At 39.1% G+C, this 26,704-nt stretch overlaps 1 protein-coding gene across 1 annotated transcript in view; it reads right to left on the minus strand.

Moving 5' to 3' along the window:
- F8 (coagulation factor VIII) overlaps positions 1-26,704 on the minus strand; it is a 116,587-nt gene that overhangs the window by 70,643 nt on the left and 19,240 nt on the right. Inside the window, exons 4-9 of the mRNA XM_023520657.1 lie at positions 21,417-21,629; positions 11,955-12,023; positions 9,261-9,377; positions 6,420-6,641; positions 3,877-4,138; positions 3,421-3,592 (exon numbers count right to left, since the gene is read on the minus strand). Of these exons, the coding sequence (XP_023376425.1) occupies positions 3,421-3,592; positions 3,877-4,138; positions 6,420-6,641; positions 9,261-9,377; positions 11,955-12,023; positions 21,417-21,629 (1,055 nt within the window). The remainder of the gene's footprint in view (positions 1-3,420; positions 3,593-3,876; positions 4,139-6,419; positions 6,642-9,260; positions 9,378-11,954; positions 12,024-21,416; positions 21,630-26,704) is intronic.

Consider the following 26,704-nt stretch of genomic DNA (forward strand, 5'->3'; position numbering starts at 1 on the left):
CTGAGTAATATTTCATTGTATATATGGACCATAATTTCTTTATCGAATCGTCTGTTGATGGACACTTAGGTTGCTTCCATATCTTGGCTATTGTACATTGTGCTGCCATGAATATTGGAGAGCATAGATCTTTATGAATTATCGTTTTGGTTTTCTTTGGATAAATACCCAGAAGTCCAATTGTTGGGTCAAAAGGTATATCCATTTTCAATTTTTTGAGAAACTTCCAGACTGTTTTTTACAGCAGCTGTACCAATTTGCAATCCCACCAACAATGTATGAGGGTTCCCTTTATTCCTCATCCTCGCCAACACTTCTTGTTTGTTGATTTGTTGATGATGGCCATTCTGACAGGTGTCAGGTGATATCTCATTGTGGTTTTAATTTGCATTTCTCTGATGATTAGTGACTTTGAGCATCTTTTCATATGTCTATTGGCCATCTGTATTTCCTCTTTGGAGAAGTATCTGTTCAAGTGTTCTGCCCATTTTTTAATTAGATTGTTTCTTTGTTGATTATTTTGAAAGGTTTTGTTAAACCTTTTTCTCTACCCATTACATGATCATATGCTTCTTGTCTTTTCAATTCATATGGTGTATTTCATTCATTTTCATATATTAAACCATCCTTGCATTTCTGAGATAAATCCCACTTCGTCATGGTGTACAGTCCTTTTAAAATATTGCTGGGTTTTGGTTTACTAGTGTGTTGTGGAGAATTTTTGTATCTATATTCATAAAGGGTATTAGACTCTAGTTTTCTTTTTAAATTTTGAGATTTGTTTTGTGGGCTAACGTATGGTCTGTCCTGGAAAATGTTCATGTTCACTTGAGGAGAATGTGTATTGTGTTGGAGTTGGGTGAACTCTTCTATAGATGTCTGTTAGGCCTAGTTAGTTTATAGATGAAATGAGATTAGCCATTTGTTGATAACTTTTGAGGCTGAGTGATGTGTTCGAAGAAGTTTATTTTACTATTCTCTCTATTTCTGGGTATGTTTGAAAATTTTTATATAAAAAATAAAAAAATAATTCTCAAAATCTTACATCAATAGAAAAGCTCAATAGGAATCAGCAAGGTGTCCAGAGTATGTATAACTTACATAAATCAAAGAATTAGGTATGTCTGTATACCTTGACATGAAATGATATCCGAAATAAAAATCATGGTACGGAACAATTTACATAGTGCTTCTGTTTTGTGTAAAATATATACACATATACTTGTTTCTGGATGGGAATATAAAAACTGACAGCAGTGATTGTCAGACTATGGAGTTGGAAGTCTGAGAGGGAGGAAAATTTACTTTTCATTGTATACTCTTTTTTGCCTTTTGAATTATTCTTAATGTCTAATTCAAAAATAGGTAAATGCAATTTATGAAAAAAATTTTACAAGAAGAGCTACTTAAAATTTTGAAGAAATATGATGAGGGAAGCCTTGCCCTACAAATACCAAAATGTATCACAAGTTGTAGTCATTTAAATAGTGTGATAACAGATCACTTAAAGAGAACAAATTTTAGCAATTTAGTGCTTGATAAAGAAGGTATTTTTAAATTAGCGAAGAAAGAATTGATAGGACCAATTGGCTGTCATTTAGGGAATCCTTTTTTGACGCTATGTACTATACTCAAAAGTAACTTTCAGAGCAATTAAAATGCTTATTGTAAAAACAAAACTATAAAAGTAAATTAGTGAAATATAGTAGGCTACTTTTATAATCTCATAGGGGTGATGAAGATATTCTTAAGCAGAAAACGTAAATGAAAAATTGATAAAAGTTTGACTATATAAAGATCAAAAGTCTTCATAGGATAAAAGGCATCATAAAGGATTTAGAGTACAAGTGACAGAAAAATTTTTGGAAGACAAATAACAATGTGCCAATATTTATAATGCACAGAGCCTTTTATAAGTATATAATCAAAACATGACCATTTTAATAAAAAACTGGACAGAATTTACAAGCAGGCAATTCACAGTGTGTGTCATGTAAATAGTCAACAGACATGAACTCACTATTCAATTTCTCTACTAACCAGGGAAATGCAAATGAAGACAATACATAAATCTTCTGCTTAACAAGTTGGAAAATGTTTTGAATGTGTATAATATATATTATTGTCAGTGGTGTGGGGAAAAGGGCACTCATATGCCCTTGGCGAGGGTATAAATTGATACAGAGTTGTTGAAAGGCATTTTGGCGATATCTAACAAAACTCCCTGTTGGGAAAGGCAGCCTCATGTGTACGGTCTTTTAACCTCCACCTGGCCATATAAAAAAGAGTCTTGGGCCTGGAACACTTCCTTAGTAGGAAATAAAGCACCCGCGTAGCCTGTTACGGGCTTATCACCTTTTGTGAGAATCTTTCCCTGTTTCAGTTTCAATGAATGTTCCTTCGTTCTGTTTCAAAGCATGTGCATCAATGGGCCTCAGCCATGCCAGCAGCTTTCAGTATTTCAGACTCCACAGGGGAGGGTTGGGATCCTTTTCCTGCAGCATGAGAGAGGTGCTCAGAAGCAAACCACCATGGGGTGCTCGTGCACCCTGTCGGAGCTACTCTTGCTCTCCTATGTCTTTTCTTTATGTGAGTAAAGGCATTGTTCCATCCAGTGTTAGACCATACTGTGTCTTCCTTGGTGACTCCAATACAAAGACACAGTGGGCAGAAGTGTTGGGGCTTCTGTTCTCGGTGGCCATCATAGTGATGATATTCGCTTTCCACCATGTAGTTAGGGTCCTCCTCTGGCCTTGGTACCTAGTGCATGCTGCTCTGCTTGACACTCCATGTATAGTTCATGACAGTCTTGAGCTGCCGAGTTGACACGACCATCCATCTAGCTCCAAACTGATTGTGAAAAAATACACCCCTACCTTTTTCAAACCACCGCATTGAGTATTCTATTCTTTGCAGCATGAGCATTCTTAATACCCTATGTCAAGGGTCAATAGACCTTTTCTGGAAGGGGCTGGATGGTAAATGCTCTAGGCTTTGTGAGCCATGTCATATGGGACAGTCTCTGTCCCGTATTCTTATTGTTATTCTTTTCTTTACAACTCTTTAGGAATGTAAAATCCTTTCAAGTGCACAAGCTGTCCAGAAACAGACTATGAGCCAAATTTGGCTCAAAGGCCATATCTTGGTGATTCCTGTACTATATAATTGGCGAGAAAGTTTTAGAAGGATATGTATCAAAGTCTAAGAAATGAGTATTTCAAAGATGTGTGGCAGGTTTAATGGGTGGCATTAAATTTACATCCTGTATATTTAAAAAATTTATAACCTACATTTATTTGCATAACATTGGCAATTTTTAAAAGATAATTCCCATTAGAGACAAGGCTGAATTACGAAGTTTTTAGAGACTCAAAACCCTCCCGACTTCTTACCCAACTTTATATCTTTTTCTCAACTTACCAACAGTGTGTCTCCAACTTCTCCATAAAGTAAAGGTCCCAAGATTCCTGATTCATACTGAGTAGCTTCACGAGTTTTAAATGTTTCATCTGTATATGCCATAAATCGAACTTTTTTGTACTTCCTACCAATCCGCTGAGGACCATTGTTCAAATATAGACTTTTATAACTTCTGTATGAGACACACAAAAAAAGAGGTTGGAATGGAGAATTCTAGGTAGAGGACAGGTAGCTAAACTCCACCTCTAAAACAACCGATGTGATTTAATCAATGAAAAAGAGTGAGAAAAATACAAGCATCTTTGATGCTTAGCCGGTTTAGTTTCCAAACATGTTAATGGCTTTGACATTTGATGGCGTATGTGTATCTACCCTAAACATCTCGAGGATGTATTGTTTTGAATAACTGGGAAGAACATTTTGAGTACGGGGAAGAGAGAGTAGCAAGTTGCTTACTTGTCACTGGGTGTGGAGACCAAGGGAGCATAGTCCCAGTCCTCCTCTTCAGCAGCTATATAGTGGACCCAAGTTTTAGGATGCTTCTTGGCAACTGAGCGGATTTGGATAAAGGGAGAAGAGTTGTCACCGTCAAACCTGACAACGTCCATGTCGGAGTCATAAAGATCATCATCATCATATTCCTCTTCTTCATTAGTTTTCATCCGTAGTCGGGGTTCCTCTGGGCAGCTCTCTACTTTAACGTAAGCTTCCATACCATCTGGAGTCAGACAAACCGAACAGTGTCAGATTCCTACAAGACTTTCTTGCCTTAACTTCTACAACTTCTTTCTCCTTAGGCCTTCAAGGCCCTCTCTGAAGTGTCCCCTTGTCCACACCAGTGCTCTTTCTTGCCCTTTACCTGGGTCGCCTTCCCCATATCTGGTACTGGCTAGTTTCTTTCCTGTGGTTTTTGCCTTCGCCATTTCCCTTCTGCCTGACTCTCTCTCAACACATGTTTTTACCCCTTTTTCAAGACTCACTCATTTGCTGTTATAATACATATGACTAGTTCCTTTATGGAACTGGAACTGAGCCTATCACTCCCAAATTGTAAACAAGGAGACTTGAGGAAATGTATATTTTCAGCATTTGGAAGCCTACATCAGACCAACCCCCCCCACCCCTACAGTTAACTAATGATTTCTGTATTTACTCCAGTGGAGTATGACATGAAACACTGACTTAATAATAGCTTATCAGGGAACATTTTAGGGTAGATATAAACTTCAAGACACAGTCCAAGTTCATAAAAACAAAAAAGTAGAACAAAATAAAAGAAATGTTATATTTTTTAAGAGCATATCTGCCTGTGATTAGTTGTAAGCCCTACGGCAAGTCTGTTCAACAGTCTCCATCTCATCTTCATGCTTTATAAAATGTGAATAATAATCCCTACTCCATCCATGCCATAGACCTATTTTGAAGATCAGTACTAACAAGGGAGGCCTGATTACTGGGTGATGGGGAACAGCGCAGACTTCAGGAGCAGCAAACAACTAGTCTGGGGGTCAATGTGGCCTTAAGCATAATTCGTTCTAGATCTAAAAATGGTTTTTGTCAGAGATCCAGCAAGACAAAGTGTTTTTCTGAAAAAATGAGAATTAAAATAAGTTATCAAAAGAATAAAACAAAGTTGTCAAAATAATAAAACAAAACAAATTCCTTTTAGAATCAGGCTCAAACTAGATAATGACCAACCTGCATATAAGTAAATGATCTATTCCTCTGCGCCTATAGAATCAACTTCCTGTTACCCAGAATGATACCCTTTGTCCCCTAATGTCTTGTCAAAAATTTCTTAAATATTATGTAAAAGATGAGGAAAAGAGGTCCCTGTTTTTCATCACTACAGAGGACTCTAAACAAGGTTGCTCATAGAACATAAGGGGAAAATAGTAGATGCAAAGCAAGATCAAATCTCTTTTCCAAGGCAACCATGGAACCTGAAGAGAGTTAATATGAGAGTGATCGGGACAAACAAGTGCTGTCGAACATGGAAGACTAGGCCTTCTCCACATTCTCCACCAGTGGCCCTCAATGGCTACAATAGAGTAGACCAAGAGGCTTGATAGACTGATTCAAGATTAAGAGTTAGCAGAATAAATGCACAAGAAGGAAGATGGGGGTGAGATGATCACGTAATATGAATTTTCACAGCCCGTACCTACAAACGAGGTCACGTTCACAGTAATTTGAAACTGTAGGCACCATTGTCCCAATTTGCTTACACAGGACCTTTGACCCTCTGCAAAGTCCTCATCAGGTAGTCCTTAAAAACCTCACGTGGTGCCTCAGATATGCTCACCAACCTCCATTTCCATGTTCCTTCACCCAATATCCAGTATCCCCTGACATGCTCTGAGTTTCCCAGATGTCTCGCATCTCCTACGAGGTATTTGCAGAGTGCCTCCATGTGCACAAGTGTCTGGTGTCCCATATTGAACACTGCAGTATCCTCTTGCATTTGCTGGTTATTGCTCTGGACACCTCTACTGATACCCCGGAGCCCTTGTGATTGCCACCTGGGCAGTGCTGTTTTTTTTTTTTTTCCATTTCCCTAAATTTCTTATAAAACATCTCTTCGGCTATGACCTGTCATCTCTCTCTCCATAGTATTAAAGCCTGGTTAATGGGATCAGGCTGGAAAACCAATAATGTACTGTCCCTAAATTTCTTATAAAACATCTCTTCGGCTATGACTTGTCATCTCTCTCTCTCTCCATAGTATTAAAGCCTGGTTAATGGGATCAGGCTGGAAAACCAATAATGTACTGTCCTTCTCACTTTTGCCACCTCATTTCTCCCTACACGATCTCTCCTATCTCTATTACAGGTATTTAAAAATTCACCAACACTACTAATACTCTAAAAACTGGCAACGAGGGAATCTCAGTTGAAGCCTACCTAACATAAGCCTATACTGGATAGTGGAAAGTCAATTCCATTAAAAGAAGAGCTAGGTATTTATAATACTAGTTTTTAAGAGCCACAGATATTACCATGTTGGTGGGAAGAGATATGACAAAACAGGAGAAACTGGCCAAGGTCCATCAGGTGTGTCTGAGCGGTGAGGAAAGTTATTGGTGAGATCTCCAAGGAGGCTTGTCGATGGTTCCTTACAAGAAATGTGTGACCTTCGAGGAAAATTGAGTGCACTTTGGGGGTGGTGCCCATTCCAATCACATGCCAGTGTACCAATTTCTTGTGACATCCAGTCAGACCTGTAAAGTAGGAATAAGGTAGCTCTAGTCAAGAAGTAGAGAATTTGAAATGGAAAACATTTTCTAGGATAAGATGAACAAATTGACTCTATAAATTTTATTATCTTGACTTGGAACCAACTTTCTAAGGACAATGAGGTACTGTTAAACCAACAGCTCTTGCCAAAGTCACCAATGACTGTCACGCTGCTAGATCCAATGGCTATTTTTTAGTCTTCATCTGTACCTGTTGGCCATCCCTTCCTAAAATTCTCTCCTCCCTCGGCCTTGATACCAACACCTCTCTGGGTTTGTTTCCCTATCCTTAGACTGCTCCTTCTTCTGTCTCCTTTCCTGATCCCTCCTTCTCTATTCATCCATTAGATGCTAGATCACCTCAGTGCTCAGCTCTAGGCCTTATTCTCTTGTTAATTAATATTTTCGCCCTGAACAATATCATCTGTTCTCATGGCGTTAGTGATCATCCATATGCTGATAACTCTCCTGTTTCAGACCTCTCCCATAACTCCAGACTCATACAATCACCTTCTCAATATCTTCACCTGGATATTTCATAAAACCCACATGCCTAAAATCAAATTTGAGACCTTCATTATCTCATCTTCTTCCAGAGTTCCTTATTTCAGTGAATGGCACCATCTTGCATTCAATTATTCAAGTGACGGTTATTCTTGTCTCCACTCTCACTTCTCACATCCAATCTAACACCAATTATGACAATGTATTTAATAATTTTAATATTTACTGAGCCCTTGTTTTATGTCGAGCACTGTCCAAAGTATTTTCCAAGTTTTAACTCATTCACTCCTCACAGTACCCCTAGGAATATAAAAACTATTAATCATCATCCTTTTCCGACAGGAGAGGAAACTCGTGCCTAGGGGCGTTAATTAAATTGCTCAACTTTGAAGCCAAGCAGCTTCAAAGTATCTTTAGATCTCATGCTGTTAACTACTAGGATGCAGCTGTCTCCTATTTTGACTCCTGAAGCTTTCAGATATATCTATTTTCACCATCATTCCTACCCCCACCATCTTAATCCAAGGTAGCTACCATTACCTCTTACCTGAACCACCGGAATAGCTTCTGTACTGGTCTTCCCATATCTGGTCATACTCCCTTCCAAGCCTTTTACCCACAAGGAAACTAGTGTGATATGTTTGCATTTCAGATCCGATTATGGTATCCTTTAGCCTGAAACTCTTCAGGGGCTGCCATTCCATATAGAATCAAGTCCAAACTCCCTAGGGAGGCCTAGGAAGCCCTGAATGGCTTGATCCCTGCTTCCACTCCAGTTTTATCTCACATCTCCTCATTTCCCTATTCCTAATGTTGTTTCAAAGCTCAGTTTATATGGGACTGCCCTAGGGAAGCCTTCTCTGACCCTCCAGTCTAGATCAGTCTCCTTTATTATATGCTCATAGACTTATATAATTTTCCTGCAGATTAGTTCTTGGCTTTTAATTTGATATTTATTATTACGATTATTTGATTACTGCATGTCTCTCTGTTATGCTATAAGCTATGTGAGAGCAGGGACTTACATGTTTGGGAAGTTAATTTCTTACCTAATTCTAAAATCGTGCATATTCATTATAGAATGATTGGAAAATGTAGAAAAGAGTTAAGACAATATCCTTTTTCATCCTTCATTATTCTCTTGAATTTCTGAATTTCCTAATTTTCTAACTTCCTCTTTCTTGATTTACTCTCTAGTTTTACCTTAGTACATCTTTCATGGCTTCTAAGGGCTGCCATTTCTGAAAATGTCTCTATTCTTCTCCCAAAGCTATGAATTCTAGGTTGAAAATAACTTTTCCCTTAGAAATTTTAAGGTATTGCTCCATCACATGGCTAGTCTAATCCTCACGTCTTTGTATGTGACCTCTTTCTCCCAGGGGAAACTTAATTATTTGCTCTTTGTTCTCTGAAACTCTACAATTTTGTGTTGGGATCTCTTTTTTATTTCTCCTTTTGGCAAATTTTAATATGAAGACTCAAATCTTTGCATTCTGAACACTTTCTTCTATCATTCCTTTAATTTTTTAAAAACAGTTTTAAAATATAGTCTCAATCTGTTTTTGTTTTACTTTCTGGGAGATTTTTATCTATTCTGTCTATCTTCTATTGAGTTTGTTTTCTGACCATCATATTCCTACTTTTTGCAAGCATATTCTTATTTTTTTTCCCCATAGAACCCTGTTATTACTTTATTGATGCAGTATCAGGTCGAATCTTTATTAAAATACTAGAGCTTTTGACAAGTTCTCTTCTGTTCTAAGCATTATCGCTTTTTCTTCTGGGATTATTATTTTCTTTGTTTATCTTTGAATATCCCTTTCATGTTTCAGGCTTTCCTTAAATATCTGTTCATCTTTGGTTGCCACTTTTATTTAAGTGAAAAGCAAGAGAAATCTGTGAGCTGTGTGTACATGGGTAGGCCTTCGTTTTTAGGTAACTGGAAGAGGAATCAGCCACTGTACTTTAAGACTCCCCCAGAGGCCAGAATTCCTTGGACTTTCTTCTGGGGTGCAGGGCTATCTGAGAAGTGGAGAAAAGAGCTCTGGTAGTGCATGCTGAAGACCCTGAGGATTCTTGAGCAGGTGCGAACGTACATACCTGGCAGAGAGCGGTTTACATAGCCATTGATTGTGTGCATTTCAGGCCGGGCCCGGACAGACGCAGGATCCATCGCCTGTGTTGAGGATGCATTTGGTTCTGAGTACCAACTCTTCCCTGATGAGAAAGGATGCAAATGCGTCTGTCTCATGAATGATCCTCCCTTTCTCCTTCTCTCCCTCCCATGGGGCAAAGACTGCTCATACCGCAAGCATTTCTGTCAGTACAGGAGGAATGGGTGACATGCCCTCAGAGTCGGTGAGAGAGAGGGAGAAGACAATGACCAAAAAGCAGATATTTCCTGCTCAAAATGATCTCTCCCTATATTTATTTGTCCATGACAGTAGGTGGGAAGGGACAATGACAAACGATAACTACGAGAAGGGAGAAAATTGCTTAGTTTGTACCCTGGGAATTTCATTCTATTCATTAGCTTATTTAAAAAGGAAGCAGATGAAAATCATCGTAGGAAAGGTCAGTCCCTGGCTGTGTCCCAATTGTTTCATCCAGCTTATAGTGATGAAAGTTCGAGAACCCGAAAGCTTCCCAACCTCTTCCCTGAAGTTCCTAAGAGTGAAAACGTGGTAAATATTGGACAGCAGCTCCTTGAAGTTGTCCCTTTGTGTGACGGACTGGCAACTAATGCTGAAACTTCCCGAAGCACTCAGACTTTGGGGGAAATTCTCCTAAGTTCATTTATCTGTTCACCCACTGATTTGTTCACTCATCCAGACATATTTACTGAGCAGTACTGAGTGCTAGGCACTGAGGACAGAGAAGACAGCCTCTGCCTCCGAAGTACGTCCAATTTAGCCTGACTAGACAGAGCAGCTGACAATTACAGTAAAGAGTGATGTAACAGAGATGAGAACAGGGCATTATGGGAGCAGAAAGGAGAAGAAACTACACTTTGCCTGAAGGGAAAGGGATATGAGGTCAAAGAAGATGAATTTTAAATAAAGCAGGGAACGATTTAGTATTATGAGGAAGAAATTCAAGGTGTTGTGGAAATATATAAAATGGTCTCTAACTCAACTATAAGGAGAAGGAGAAACTTATTTGGTGCGAAGCTGGAAACAGGCTTTTTCAGCAGAGGAAACGACATAAGCAAAGGTCTAGATGCAAGAAAAAGCATGGCACGTTTGGGTGAGATGCAAATCGGGTTCGGTGTGGCTGGAACCTGGAAGGGGAGGCAGGACGAGGAGCACAATGAGGCTAGACAGGTCATCAGAAACTCGTCACACTTCCTTGTGTTAACAAGTTTGTATTTTGCCTGAGTTAAAATTGAAGGATTTTTAAAGGCTGGAGTGGAAAGGTCAGATTTGCATTTCAGTAAGCTCCTCTGGCTCTATAGTACTAAAAAAGTGGCAGGGGACACAAAAAGACAGGGACTGCTAAGGAAAGAGACGATGGGGGTCTCAGTACAAAAGATGGCGGAAAAGGAGGATAAGAGAGAACAGACGATCGTGCCGTTGGTTACATGACTGGGAGGAGGAGGAGACAGAGGCACTGACTGATACTATCGAGCACCCACTCTGTGCCACAAAGTGTTTTAAAGTATTTAATTAAATTCACTCAACCCTCACAACTATCCTATGAAAAAAGTATAGTGGGCCCTTGAACAATATGGGTTTTAACTGCGTGGATCCACTTATACACGGATGTTTTTTCAATAACATATAATTGGCTGTCAGCATCCTTGAGTTTTACCTCCGTGGATTCAACCAACCGTGGGTTGAAAATGGTAATTTCCATCCCCACCACAGTTGAGAATCTTTGGACGTGAAACGCTAGCCGTGTGCATTGTTCTACACCATTTTACATAAGGGACTTGAGCATCTATAGATTTTTTGGATCCGAAACGGAGTCCTGGAACCAATCCCCCGCAGACACCAAGGGACAACTATAGTTAAGTTTTGGGGGACTCAAAAGTTATACGTGGATTTTCCACTGTGCATGAGGTCGGCGTAATCCCCACATTGCTCAAGGGTCAACTGTAGTATTATTTCAATTTCAAAGTTGAGGAATCTGAGACACAGAGAGGTTAAAGTAATTTGCCAGAGTTGCTTAAAAGTTACTTAAAAGTAGGAGACGAAGATAAGGGATGCTATACTCATTGAAGCAGAGACTAGAACGGTGGTTGCCAGGAGCTGGGAGGTAGGGGAAATGGGGAGATATTGGTTAAAAGGGACAAACTTTCAGCTTTAAAATGAATAAGTCCTGGAGATCTAAGATCTGGGCATGGTAACTATAGTTACTAAGCGTGTGTGGAACACCGGAAATATGCCGGGAGAGATTTCAGGTGTACTCATCACACACACAAAATGGTAACTCTGAGGAGATGGATATGTCATGAGCTGCGCTGCAGTAATCATCTCACTGTGTGTCATCATGTGCACCTGGAATATATACCATACACAATTGTTATTAAAATGTTCTGAAGCTGAGCGGAAAGTCTTTGTTGGTGGATTTAATGAGGGGGACAAGCCAACCTGTTACCCAGCTGAGGCCGCATCCTTGTTTTTGGAATTCCTCTTCATCCCTGACCCCTTCATTCCTGAACAGTAACTGTGTTTTTTTCTCTTCCATAATCACTTCCTCTGGACAATAGCAGCCTTCATTCTCAGGTACCAGATTAAGTTAATAAAACTGCTTTCTTTCAGGAGCCCAAAATTCAGACTGCAGCGCACTAACCTTCGTTAAATACAGCAAAAAGTAGGACAAATTCATTCAAGGTCCGTGTCTTTTCTTCGGCCAGACTCCCTGAAAAAGAAGTGAGCATTTATCTTCTATCGAAAATCTTTTCATAGGAAATTGGCACTGGGAGGAGACATTACTTCATCAACTGCTTGAAAGTAAGCACAGATGTGGTCCTTGGTGTCTTGGCGTTGTATTAACTTTACATTATTTCTTCAGTGTTATGTCTACGATAGCAGTGCTTCTAAAACTATTTGGAGTAAAGAACTTTCTTTTTTAATTTCAAATTTGTTGCAGACTACTATTTTTGTAAAATACAATAATAATAAGTTACCGAAAAGTGAAATAAAAAAGACATACAAAATACAAGCCCATATAATTATATTTCATATATATACATATGTATTCAGAGCAAATATAAAAGAGAGAAAAATTACAAAACCCATACATACTGTTCACGGAAAACGTGCACATAGGCAATTAATATAGAGAATTTCTATTATGCCTTTAACATTTTTAATTCTGTAATTGTAAACGAACAAAAAGTTATGAGCAAATTAACAACTGTCCATATTAAACACCTATACTCAAACTTTAAATAAACACCATGTATAGCAATATTTAAAGTTGTTATATTAAAAATGAGCTTGCTTTTAATAATTGAATTTATTGGCTGTCTTTCTTAGTAGTGTTATTTCTTCATTTGATTGGCAAGTGTTCTTTGCAGACTTATTTCCACTAGGAAGTTTTATGCTTATGATGTTCTTCTTTCTCTTGTAGCCTTGAGGCTTGGAAAGTAAAAATTAGATTGGACTGTGAGAGTGAACCTCCCCCATACAGATTTAAACTACAGGCAAAGCTGTCTGAAAACATTTTAATTCTTTTATTTTTTAAATGATCAAATAGTGAACTTGACTTTTACTTTTGGTGAATAAGTCTACGGGTTTTGACACGGGCATAGATTCATGAAACGACCACCGTCAGAATACAGAAGAGTTCTAACACCTGTCCCCCCAAAACTCCCCGCTTCTATCCGTTTATCATCACTTTGCAGTCACTGTATATATACATACATATATATGTGTATATATTCATGTGTATTCATAATATATTCATGTATATAGTCATACCCTTGGAAACCACTGATCTGTTCTCCATCACTAGACTTGTATTTTTGAGAATGTTATATAAATGGAATCATACAATATATAACCTTTTGAGACTGATTTTTTCACTCAATATAATGCCTTTGAGACCCATCCATTTTGTCGCACATGTCAATACTTTATTCCTTTTTATTGCCAAGTAGTACTTTGTGGTATGGATGTTGTACAGTTTGTTTAGCCATTCGCTTGTCGAAGGGCATTTAGGTTGTTTATAGTTCTTGGCTAGTACAAATAAAGCTGCCGCGAACATTCATGTACAGATTTTGTATGAACGTTACACTTTCATTTCTCTAGGGTAAATACCAGGAATGGAAATGAAGTTTATATTTAACTTTATAAGACACTGCCTACAGTTCTGACACCAATTTCAGTGTGTGGGTTTTTTCCCCAACACCAAGCAATTCTGAGAAACCAGCTGGGTGTCCTATAATTTAACTCAACTCTGACCCTATCTACCTGGAGACAGCATCAGCTCCCACAGGTTCAGGGCTCAGTCCCACCCCTCTTCAGAGGCCAGTGGCAAGTCCAGGTTGTCACCTGTACTTCTGACCATCCCAACTACCCACTCCTTGGGTTCCATTCATTTGCTAGACTGGCTCACAAAACTCAGAGACACATGTTAGTTACTAGATTACCAGTTTATCATAACCAGATAGAATAGAAACAGCCACATGGGGGAGATGCACAGGGCAAGGTACAGGGAAAGGGCGGGAGCACCTCTAGGTGCTCACCAGCTCAGAAGCCCCCGAACTCCGTCCTTTGGGTTTTTACAGAGACTTTATTACATAGTCATCATCGATTAAATCACTGGCATTAGCAATTGGACTCACCCTACAGCCCCTGTCCTCTCCTCAAGGTCGAGGGGGTGGGACTGAAAGTGCCAACCCTCTAATCACATGATTGGTGCCACAAACAGCCCCCAACCTTAGGTGCTTTCTAAAAGTCACCTCACGGTCATAACAAAAGACACCTTTATCTCTGTAATCACAGGAAATTCTAAGGGTTTTAGGAGCTCTGCCAGGAATGGGATGAAGATCGAATACATATATTTTTATTATAAATCACAGTATGACACTGCTCAACTGTTTTCCAGAGTGGTTTTGCCAACACGAGCCCCCACCAATGATGTATGAGACTTCCTGTTGCTCTGTACCCTTGCCAGAGTACTTGACAATTTTTAAATTATTACTTGAGCTATTCTAATAGGTGTGTAGCAGTATTTCACTGTGGTTTTAAATGCGTTTCTCTAATGGCTGATGACATTGAACATTTTTTCACGTACTCACTTGCCACTTGTGTTTCTTCCTTGGTGAAGTGTCTATTCAAATCCTTTGCCCGTTAAAAAATTGGGTAATTTGTTTCTTGTTGGGATTTAAGATCACGTTATATATTCTGGATGTAAGTCCCTTACCAGATATGTGATAGGCAAATATTTTCTCCCTGTCTGTAGCTTGTCTTTTTGTTCAATAGTGGTGTTTTTTACAAGCAGAAGTTATTCATTTTGATGAAGTCAAATTTATCAATTTTTTTTCTTTTATAGATTGTGTTTTTGGTGTCTTCTCTGAACCCTTCTCCTAAGCTCAGGTCATGAAGATTTTCTGCTACGTTTCCTAACAGTTTTATGGTTTTACATATCACATTTAGGTCTACAACCCATGTGAGTTCATCTCTGTGTAAGTAGTAAGGTTTAGAATCATTGTATATAGATGTCCAATTGTTTTAACATCATTTGTTGAAAAGATTATCCTTTCCTCCACTGAATTGTTTTTATTGGGTAAACCTGTGTGGATCTATTTCTGGATTCTTCTATTCCATTAATCTATGAGTCTATTCCATTAACCAGTGCATGTTATGAATACTGTAGCTTTGCAGTAAATCGTAAAATCAAGTTGAATTATTCCCCTAAATTTATTATTCTTTTGCAAAATCATTTTACTTAATCTAGTCCTTTTACTTTTCCATATAAATTTCAGAATCGGCTTGTCTATAGCTACAAAAAATCTTGCTGGGATTTTGATTGGAATTACATTAAATCTATAGATTGGTGATAATTGAGATTTTTTACTATGTTGAATCTTATGGTTCACAAACAGTATTTTATTTAATTCTAATTCATTTCTTTCATCAGCACTTTATACTTTTCACCACACAATGTACATGTTTTGTTAGATTTATACCTAAGTTTTTAATATTTGGAGATATTGTAAACATTCTTTCTTAAATTTTAGTTTTCAGTTATTCATTGATAGTATATAGAATACAATTTTTAGCAGTGTTATTGAGATATAACTGATACACAAAGAACTGCACATATTTAATGTATATAATTTGATCAGTTTGGACATAGGAAAACACCCATAATACCAGCTCAACAGAATAGACATATCCCATACCACCCAGGGTCAACGTGTGTGCGTGTGCGTGTGTGTGTGTATGTGTGTGTTAAGAACATTTGCTATGAGATCTACCCTCAATACATTTGGAAATACATATGTATTCAGAGCAAATATAAAAGAGAGAAAAATTACAAAACCCATACATACTGTTCACGGAAAACGTGCATATAGGCAATTAATATAGAGAATTTCTATTATGCCTTTAACATTTTTAATTCTGTAATTGTAAACGAACAAAAAGTTATGAGCAAATTAACAACTGTCCATATTAAACACCTATACTCAAACTTTAAATAAACACCATGTATAGCAATATTTAAAGTTGTTATATTAAAAATGAGCTTGCTTTTAATAATTGAATTTATTGGCTGTCTTTCTTAGTAGTGTATTTCTTCATTTGATTGGCAAGTGTTCTTTGCAGACTTATTTCCACTAGGAAGTTTTATGCTTATGATGTTCTTCTTTCTCTTGTAGCCTTGAGGCTTGGAAAGTAAAAATTAGATTGGACTGTGAGAGTGAACCTCCCCCATACAGATTTAAACTACAGGCAAAGCTGTCTGAAAACATTTTAATTCTTTTATTTTTTAAATGATCAAATAGTGAACTTGACTTTTACTTTTGGTGAATAAGTCTACGGGTTTTGACACGGGCATAGATTCATGAAACGACCACCGTCAGAATACAGAAGAGTTCTAACACCTGTCCCCCCAAAACTCCCCGCTTCTATCCGTTTATCATCACTTTGCAGTCACTGTATATATACATACATATATATGTGTATATATTCATGTGTATTCATAATATATTCATGTATATAGTCATACCCTTGGAAACCACTGATCTGTTCTCCATCACTAGACTTGTATTTTTGAGAATGTTATAAATGGAATCATACAATATATAACCTTTTGAGACTGGTTTTTTCACTCAATATAATGCCTTTGAGACCCATCCATTTTGTCGCACATGTCAATACTTTATTTCTTTTTATTGCCGAGTGGTACTTTGTGGTATGGATGTTGTACAGTTTTTTTAGCCATTCGCTTGTCGAAGGGCATTTAGGTTGTTTACAGTTCTTGGCTAGTACAAATAAAGCTGCCGCGAACATTCATGTACAGATTTTGTATGAATGTTAAACTTTCATTTCTCTAGGGTAAATACCAGGAATGGAAATGAAGTTTATATTTAACTTTATAAGACACTGCCTACAGTTCTGACACCAATTTCAGTGTGTGGGTTTTTTCCCCAACACCAAGCAATTCTGAGAAACCAGCTGGGTGTCCTATAATTTAACTCAACTCTGACCCTATCTACCTGGAGACAGCATCAGCTCCCACAGGTTCAGGGCTCAGTCCCACCCCTCTTCAGAGGCCAGTGGCAAGTCCAGGTTGTCACCTGTACTTCTGACCATCCCAACTACCCACTCCTTGGGTTCCATTCATTTGCTAGACTGGCTCACAAAACTCAGAGACACATGTTAGTTACTAGATTACCAGTTTATCATAACCAGATAGAATAGAAACAGCCACATGGGGGAGATGCACAGGGCAAGGTACAGGGAAAGGGCGGGAGCACCTCTAGGTGCTCACCAGCTCAGAAGCCCCCGAACTCCGTCCTTTGGGTTTTTACAGAGACTTTATTACATAGTCATCATCGATTAAATCACTGGCATTAGCAATTGGACTCACCCTACAGCCCCTGTCCTCTCCTCAAGGTCGAGGGGGTGGGACTGAAAGTGCCAACCCTCTAATCACATGATTGGTGCCACAAACAGCCCCCAACCTTAGGTGCTTTCTAAAAGTCACCTCACGGTCATAACAAAAGACACCTTTATCTCTGTAATCACAGGAAATTCTAAGGGTTTTAGGAGCTCTGCCAGGAATGGGATGAAGATCGAATACATATATTTTTATTATAAATCACAGTATGACACTGCTCAACTGTTTTCCAGAGTGGTTTTGCCAACACGAGCCCCCACCAATGATGTATGAGACTTCCTGTTGCTCTGTACCCTTGCCAGAGTACTTGACAATTTTTAAATTATTACTTGAGCTATTCTAATAGGTGTGTAGCAGTATTTCACTGTGGTTTTAAATGCGTTTCTCTAATGGCTGATGACATTGAACATTTTTTCACGTACTCACTTGCCACTTGTGTTTCTTCCTTGGTGAAGTGTCTATTCAAATCCTTTGCCCGTTAAAAAATTGGGTAATTTGTTTCTTGTTGGGATTTAAGATCACGTTATATATTCTGGATGTAAGTCCCTTACCAGATATGTGATAGGCAAATATTTTCTCCCTGTCTGTAGCTTGTCTTTTTGTTCAATAGTGGTGTTTTTTACAAGCAGAAGTTATTCATTTTGATGAAGTCAAATTTATCAATTTTTTTTCTTTTATAGATTGTGTTTTTGGTGTCTTCTCTGAACCCTTCTCCTAAGCTCAGGTCATGAAGATTTTCTGCTACGTTTCCTAACAGTTTTATGGTTTTACATATCACATTTAGGTCTACAACCCATGTGAGTTCATCTCTGTGTAAGTAGTAAGGTTTAGAATCATTGTATATAGATGTCCAATTGTTTTAACATCATTTGTTGAAAAGATTATCCTTTCCTCCACTGAATTGTTTTTATTGGGTAAACCTGTGTGGATCTATTTCTGGATTCTTCTATTCCATTAATCTATGAGTCTATTCCATTAACCAGTGCATGTTATGAATACTGTAGCTTTGCAGTAAATCGTAAAATCAAGTTGAATTATTCCCCTAAATTTATTATTCTTTTGCAAAATCATTTTACTTAATCTAGTCCTTTTACTTTTCCATATAAATTTCAGAATCGGCTTGTCTATAGCTACAAAAAATCTTGCTGGGATTTTGATTGGAATTACATTAAATCTATAGATTGGTGATAATTGAGATTTTTTACTATGTTGAATCTTATGGTTCACAAACAGTATTTTATTTAATTCTAATTCATTTCTTTCATCAGCACTTTATACTTTTCACCACACAATGTACATGTTTTGTTAGATTTATACCTAAGTTTTCAATATTTGGAGATATTGTAAACATTCTTTCTTAAATTTTAGTTTTCAGTTATTCATTGATAGTATATAGAATACAATTTTTAGCAGTGTAATTGAGATATAACTGATACACAAAGAACTGCACATATTTAATGTATATAATTTGATCAGTTTGGACATAGGAAAACACCCATAATACCAGCTCAACAGAATAGACATATCCCATACCACCCAGGGTCAACGTGTGTGCGTGTGCGTGTGTGTGTGTATGTGTGTGTTAAGAACATTTGCTATGAGATCTACCCTCAATACATTTGGAAGTGCACAATACTTTAACTATAGGCACCATGTTGTCCAGCAGATCTCTAGAACTGAGTCATCTAGTATAACTGAAACTCTGTAGCTTTTGAATAACATCTCCCCATTCCCTCTATCCCGCCTCCTGACAACCACAATAATAGTCTTTACTCTGAGAATTTAAGACTATTCTGATTATTTTAGACACCTAATATAAGTAGAATCATGCAGTATTTGTCTTTTTGTGACTGACTTATTTGACTTAGCATAATGCCCTCAAGGTTCGTCCATGCTTTTGCAAATGGCAGGATTTTCTTCTTTTATAAGGCCAGATAACATTTCATTATATACACATGTGTGTATGTGTGTATGTGTATGTGACTGTGATATATATCTATATATGTCACATTTTCTTTATCCATGTCAATGGACATTTGGGTTGTTTCTATATCTTGATTGATGTGCATACTGCTGCTGTGAATATGGGAGCACAGATATCTCTTTGAGATTTTGATTTCATTTCCCTGGGATATATAGCTGGAAGTGAGATTGCTGGGTCATATGGTAGTTCTGTTTTTAATTTTTTGAGGAGCCTCCATACTGTTTTCCTTCATGGCTGCACCAGTGTGCGTTCTCACCAGCAGTGCATAAGGGTCCCTTTCTTTCCACACCCTCGCCAGCACTTGTTTCTTCTTGTGCTTTTTTGATAACAGACATCCTAACAGGTGTGAGCTGGTATCTCATCGTGGTTTGGACTTGCATTTTCCTGATGATTAGTGCTGTGGAGCACATTTTCATATACTTATAGGCCATCTGTATGTCTTCTTCGGAAAAAAAATATCGATTCAGACATTAAATTCCCCACCAGTTTGGTGGTACTTTGAATTCTGATGCCTTTTCCTGATCTGTCTGTTCTGTTTGCTTTTTAGAATTTCCAAATGGCTGGGCTGTGCATCTTGTCAAAGTTCTGTAGTTGAGTTAAGCGGAGGATAAAAGGTGCTGTGTGATCCCTCCATCTTACCCAGAAGTAGAACCTCCATTGACTTTTTAATTTAATTTTCTCTCAAAGAATTCTTTGGATTTTAAACTTATTTACTTATAGTTTATATGTAAACACATGTTTTGATGCTTTCATTGTTTTATTAGCCTTTACATCCTACAAATAACATACTGTGGTTTTAGCACTTTGTCACAAATCGTGGCTATGAAATAAAACTGAACTCAGTATATGAGGGATCAGACTTCCGAATGAAACTAGTACAGACTCTTCTGGTCTTCTTCTTCTCCCTCCCTTTTCGCATATTTATAAGTGAAAAGAAGCCAATATGAAAACGCTACATAGTGTATGATTCCAACAACATGACATTCGGGAAAAGACAAAACTATGGAGACAATTGAAAAAAATCAGGAGTTGCCAGAGGGTAGGAGAGGGAAGGATGAATAGGTGGAACACAGAGGATTTTAAGGGCAGTGAAACTACTGTATCTGATACTGTAATGGTGGCTACCTGTCATCATACATTTGTCCAAACCCACAGATGAACATCACCAAGAGGGAACCCTCATGTGAACTATAGACTTTGGGTGATGATAATGAGCGAACGTAGGTTCATCAGTTGTAACAGATGTACACTCTGGCGGGGGATGTTGATAGTGGGGGAGTCTGTAGTGGGGCAGCTAGTATTTGGGAATTCTCTGTACTTTCTGCTTAATTTTGCCATGAACCTAAAACTACTCTGAAAAACAAATTCTACTTAAAAGGAAAAAAAATGTCTGGCTACCCTGTAGCTCCCCTGGAGAGACCACGTGAAGAAAACTTCTGGTATTTGAGTGTTCCAAGCCACTAAGTCAAAACACTCCCAAATTCCACAAGAGACCCACAGAAACCATGAGAAATTATAAATGATTGTTGTCGTTTTAAGCCACAAAATTGTGAGGATATGCATATCATATCTTCCCATAGCTTTCCAGATTCATAACTAGAACAAAATAAAAGTCCAACGAAGCTGATTTCACCATTAAAAATTAAGATTAAAATAAATTATGCAAACTTCCCTAATTTATTTTTTGCTATTAAACTATAAACTAAAACGTTTGATTAAAATTAAGATGGTTTTTAAAATAACAAGTTATAAACAAATAAATGCTGACTTTTCTCAGATTTTTATATGCTTTTGGGTTACAGATGACAAACTGACCTCTTAAACTGGTTTATACATCATCGTTTATACACTTAGATGTGTTTACCTCCATGGAGCTTTCAGGAACCTAACACAAAATTTACAAAAGGCACTACTAGGACAATCTATAGGATATTTGAAGTAGAAAGTAGCAGTGCTTTGAGAAGGGAGACCTAATCCCAGAGTTTGGCTTTTCTTGACCATTAGAATGCATTGTGGCAGCAGAGGGTGGGCATCTGTTCCTCTCAGAAACTGGGTTCTTCTTTCTGTGGGCATGATGCTAGGGAAAAGGAACCTCTTTCAGACGGAAGAACATAAATGCTATCTTTTATAAACAGACCCAGGTATTTGAACTTCCCTGCTTATTTTCTCTTAACCCTACCCTTTCTTACACTTACCTTCTCTACAAACCAGGAGGGCTCCAATGAGGCCTGAATTCAGGTCTTTCACCAGGTCCACATGAGAAAGGTAGGCATAGGTGAGACATGGTGGGTCAGAGGCCATTGGACCATTCTCTTTCAGGACCTGCCAGACGTAGGTTTGGCTGTCACCAGGCTTGACTTTATCATCTTGTTTCTCCCTTTCGCTGGTCTGATCCTCATATTCAGCACCTAAATCAAAAATGGAGAAAATGATCCCTTTTATGCCCATTGTCCATTCAGGGAAACATATCAAGTTTATTCTCACCAGTAGATTCTACACAAGAAACAGCCTTTCTGCAGCTTAATCTGGAAGACTAACAAGCAGTCGCTATAAATGGGGAGAAGCCTCATATATTCTGGAGGAGTTGTATGTAGACCACTGATGCACACATGGCTGCTTGAGTGGTTCTCAGTGAGACCTTCACATTCCAACCAACGAATTGCTTCCATTATTGCATATTTTAAGCTAATTCAATTCAGTTCAACTCAACGGACACATTGGATATGTGCTTTGTCCCAGACTGTCTAATAAGTATGTTGAGGGTCAGGGAAGGGGACAATACAGAGATTTACAAAAATGTTTTTAACTTGGTTCTCTCTGGAGAGTCTGATCACATAAGGGGAAGATATTTTTGGCTGTCCTATCTTTAGTGATGTTAAAATTGATCCCTCGATTAACCTGATGTCCCCACTTTAAATTGAGACTATATGAGTTCATTATTAATGAAGTGTCATTGCTTCTAGGTCACTTGAGTAGGAAGTATTTAAAGACATTGACCATAACACTTACGCTTCTATTGAAACATTTTTCTAGCAACTCAACATAGCTTCGTGGATTCGTAATGGTGTCTGCAGTTCTGGAGCAGCCCAAGCATTCAAGATGCTCTTCATTTACACTCCGTCTCATCCCATAACATCTCCAACAGAGCAGGGCAGGAGACCCCTGCGCTGCTCCTGCTCTGCCCATATTTTTACTACAAACTCTCAGCAGCCAAAGGCCAAGTCTAAAGTACAGGTGGGTGGTCCCCACTATAAAGTCAGCCTCTCTGAGGTATAGGTGTGCCCCCTCCAGCGGGCACTAGGGATACTTGGCTTCATCGAGAAGCAACAGCAGGCCAATGCCTGTCCTTGGCAGAGCCTGGTGGACATTTAGAAAAACCTGGGTTGGCACCTGGGGATGGAGTGTGTGGTCGAGGTGTCTGTGTGATTGTGGGTCGGTATCAAATTCTAGATAGTGGATGTGTTTGGATATGGAGGGAGGGGCTCATGGAGGGGCACAGAAGGGGCTTCAGCTGTATCTGTAATGCTTAATTTATTAAAATAAACTAATCAGCGATGGCCAAATGTTAAGTTTTGGCAAAGTGAGGTAACGAGTAGATGTATGTTTGCTATATTATTTCTTACACCTTTCTTTGTTTTAACTATTTCATTAGGAAAAGGATACCCTTTTTCCTAATACTAAGGTTGGGAGAGGGGTGTGGGAGGTTTGATGACAAGCCAAGATGTGTGGAACAGCGTAGTTTTCTTGGCGAGAAGGACAGTGGATGGATTGGGAGAAATGTAGCAGTAGGATGGCCAGGCAGCACTTAGGGACCACTTGAGGTGAGGTATCATGAACTTAGTGATACAATTCCATGTGGTCGTGTGATTTTTATTTCAACTATGGCCATTCACTTTATGGCTAATAGAACAGGTGGAGAACAGATTTAACCGTGGTAGTGGTTTGACCAAGTGACTAGAATGGAGATCAAGGAGACCAGAAACTTATGAGTGTATACAGGGGCACTTGTGATGTGCCAGGGCATCTAAGCTGGGCAAGGAGGGAAGTGAAGACTTAAGGGGCAAGGTAAGTGGTGAAAAAATTCTAGGGTCAGTGCATGGTAGATCCCAATGAGAATGAAGAGAAGAGTTTTGGAGTGGGCAGTGAGAGAATGAGAGCTGGAAAAATAGGACGTGATCCTCAGGATGTTGAAGGCTTGAACTTGAGAGTTTAGGCTGCTCAAGTTACTAATAACAGGTCTGTCCTTTAATGCAGACGAAGATGATTGTGAAGACCAAGTGAAGTAGGCAGTGCTTGGGAAAAAGCATTTTGTGCAGCCCTTCCTGATTTATATGCCTACTAACGAGTATTTCCTTTGCAAGAGTTCTGCTTCCATCAGAATCTTATCTGAGCTCATACACCAGCCACCTGCAAATATTCTAAGCAGAATGTGTTTTGTGTAATCTTCATCTTCTGTTGTTATATGAGGAACAGTACTTGAGACATTTGAGAGTTCAGGGTGTCTGCCTGTCTGTTTCCAATATGACTTTTGCATAGGAGATATACTAAAGAGTGTACTGAATCAACAGAAATTCGCTTCTGAAAGGAAGTTATCCCTTGAGCCAGTCATAACTTTCTCAAGTGCTTTCAGGCTTGAGTTGCACAACGAAATGAGAAAAGTTAAGGAGGAAATCATAGGGCTTCCTGCAGAGAAGACTGAATAACAAACTGCCCCAAATATGGTGGTGTAGAACCACCACCATTTTATTATTCTCACTAGTTCTGTGGGTCAAGAATTCAGACAGGGCACATGCACAAAGGCTTCTCTGTTCAGTGGTGTTTAGGGCATCACCTGGCCTAACTCAGACAGCTGAGGGATGGAATCATCTGGAGGCTTTTTCACTCACATTATCTAGTAACTGGGCTGGAATGACTTGAAAGCTTCCTCCCAGCATGGGGATCTTGGGGAGTCTGCCTTCTTCCTACATGGCACCTCAGGACTCCAAGAGTGAATGCACCCCACAAACAAGACGGAAGCAGCATGTTCTTTTGTGACTCAGCCTCAGAAGTCACATGGCATCACTTCTGCCGTACACTATTGGTCAAAGTATTTATAAGCCCGCTGCAGATTATGAAGAAGAAATACAGATTCTAGCTTTCGATGGGAGGTATATCAAGGCACCTGCTACCATGTTTTAAAACCACCACAACAAGGCATTGTGAAAATGAGCAAGCAGGTGTTTTGAAGTCAACAGCTGTCCCACTAGGCGATGTGCTCTCAGTAACCAAGACTGCTGGGTACTTTATTCAAATACCTTGGGGTTAGGTCCGGGGACTGTAGGAGTCTGTTTGGTCTCCGCCTTCCACCCCCAACCCTAATCCTTTTTTGTATCCCCTGATATCTGTCTTTGGCCCTCTATCCGCATCCTCCCTCCGTCCGTCTCTGTTGTACTGTAGGTCATAGATGACCCTCTGTTCAACCCTCTGCAGCTGGTGGGTCAGCCTTTCTCTGGCCTAGCCTAAGCCCCCAGAAGCTAGCCTTTGAAGACACCCCAAGTCCCTATGTGTCCAGTAGGAGTTGAGATTCACATTCTGAGTCCACATGCCAGGAATTTTTGTTGGTGTCAGTCCTGGAGGGCCATAGCTCAGTGACCCCTGGGCACAACGGCCTTGCCACGAGCCAGGTGCTGTGCTCCAGGGTCTGCTTTGTCCCGCTCTCTGGTGCCTGCAGCCATTTATCCTTCACCCGATCTCTGCCCAGGCACTTTGGGTTGGCGCTTCTTGACTTAAACACCCTCTCGCTTTCTTTCACATCTCCCTCAAAGTTTTACAGCCCTGACTCCTTTGACAGACACTTCGTGTGAACTGTCTTGGCTTACATCATGTGCTTTTAGATCCCGTTAACCAAAGAAAGTTGTACGGCCAAGCCCGGCATCAATACGGTGGGGAATATACTTCTGCTCTGGAGTAGGGGATGACTTTGCTGGGCAGGAATGTATTTTACTAGTCTTCTTGGGAGATAAAAAGCCACAGAGATAAAGCAGATCCGTGCTCGATTGGGACTGGGAGTGGGAATGAGGCTCGGACTGCGAATAGGGAACTTCCTGAAGCGACAGAAGTGTTCTAAAGCTAGATTGTGTTGATGACTGCGCAACTGTCTAAATTTACTAAAAGTCATCAAACTACCTTAAATGGGTTAATTTGGCGATGTGTAAGTTATACCTCAGTAAAGCTGTTTAAAAATGCTATTAGGAAATCATACACAAAAATCAATTTGAGATGGATCACAGACCTAAATGTGAAAAGTAAAATAATAAAACTTATAGAAGAAAGCATAGAAGAAAGTTTTCATGACTTTGGGATAGGCAAATGTCTTAAACAGGACACAAAGCTCTAAAATAAAAGGAAAAATGCAATACTTTGTGTGCTTCATTAACTGTTGGAACTTCTATGCTTCATTAAGAACTTCTATTTACCAAAAAGATTAAGAGAGTGAAAATTCAAGCCACAGACTAGAAAAATATTTATATCTGTCAAAGGATTTGCATTCAGAATATATAAAGTGCCTCTATAAATCAATAAGAAAAAGATAAATAGCTCATGTTTTTCAATAGGGTAAATCCTTGGTTATATACTTTACAAAAGGATATCAGAAAGGTCGGCAAGTTTATACAATGATATTCACCATCATCACAGATTTACCTGACAATGTGGAGGCCCCAGACTACTCTCAGGAGGCCAGGATCTCGTGGATCATAACACGTAAATATTAAGGCTTGTGATAGGACCGTAAATCACGTGGGTGTTAGGCCTTCACCTCACTGTGTTACTCCTGGGCAGAACCACTGTGGATGCACATGTGACAGTCCATTTTCCCATACCTCACCTGGCTTAGGGTACGAAAGAGTCATCTCCATGCTCAGCCCCCAGCTGCAAAATTATGAGAACACTGGCTTCTCTAAAATGCCCCTTGATTTGTTTTGGAAACTCCCAAGTGGATAAGCCTCATGAAAATAGCTGGCTAGGCTCCAGCCAGAACCCAGGATGACTTTTCCTCTGTACCACCTGCCCCCTCCTGTCTGTCACCTTCCCCCAACCCAGGTCTGCCCTGGCCTCAGCAGCGCAACCCAGAAAATGAAGGCCTTCCAATTTCAGGACGAGAAACTGCTCAATGTGTCAGCATAGTTAGGCTGTACAAATGTAGTATGTGCTCCGATAATTTATTAATTATTTTCTTGAACCTTCTTGATCTATATATTCCATAGTCTATTTGGACAATATCATAGTTAACTGTGGCACCCTTTTCACTTCCTGCCCTGTGAAGGTTAGGAGAAGGTAGTTCAAGTCGGGGACTGTGGCCAAACAGGTTGGTTGGTTTTAACGAGGTCAGCTTGTGCTTTGCTAGTTGGCTCTCATCATATGGTGGCATTCATATTTAGAAGTTGGAGAGAGGAGAAGGAGAAGAAATATCTGGAAAGTCAGAATCTAAGGAAGGAGGAGAATT

The sequence above is a fragment of the Pteropus vampyrus genome, unplaced genomic scaffold (assembly GCF_000151845.1).
Source record: "Pteropus vampyrus isolate Shadow unplaced genomic scaffold, Pvam_2.0 Scaffold275, whole genome shotgun sequence".
Lineage (NCBI taxonomy): Eukaryota > Metazoa > Chordata > Mammalia > Chiroptera > Pteropodidae > Pteropus > Pteropus vampyrus.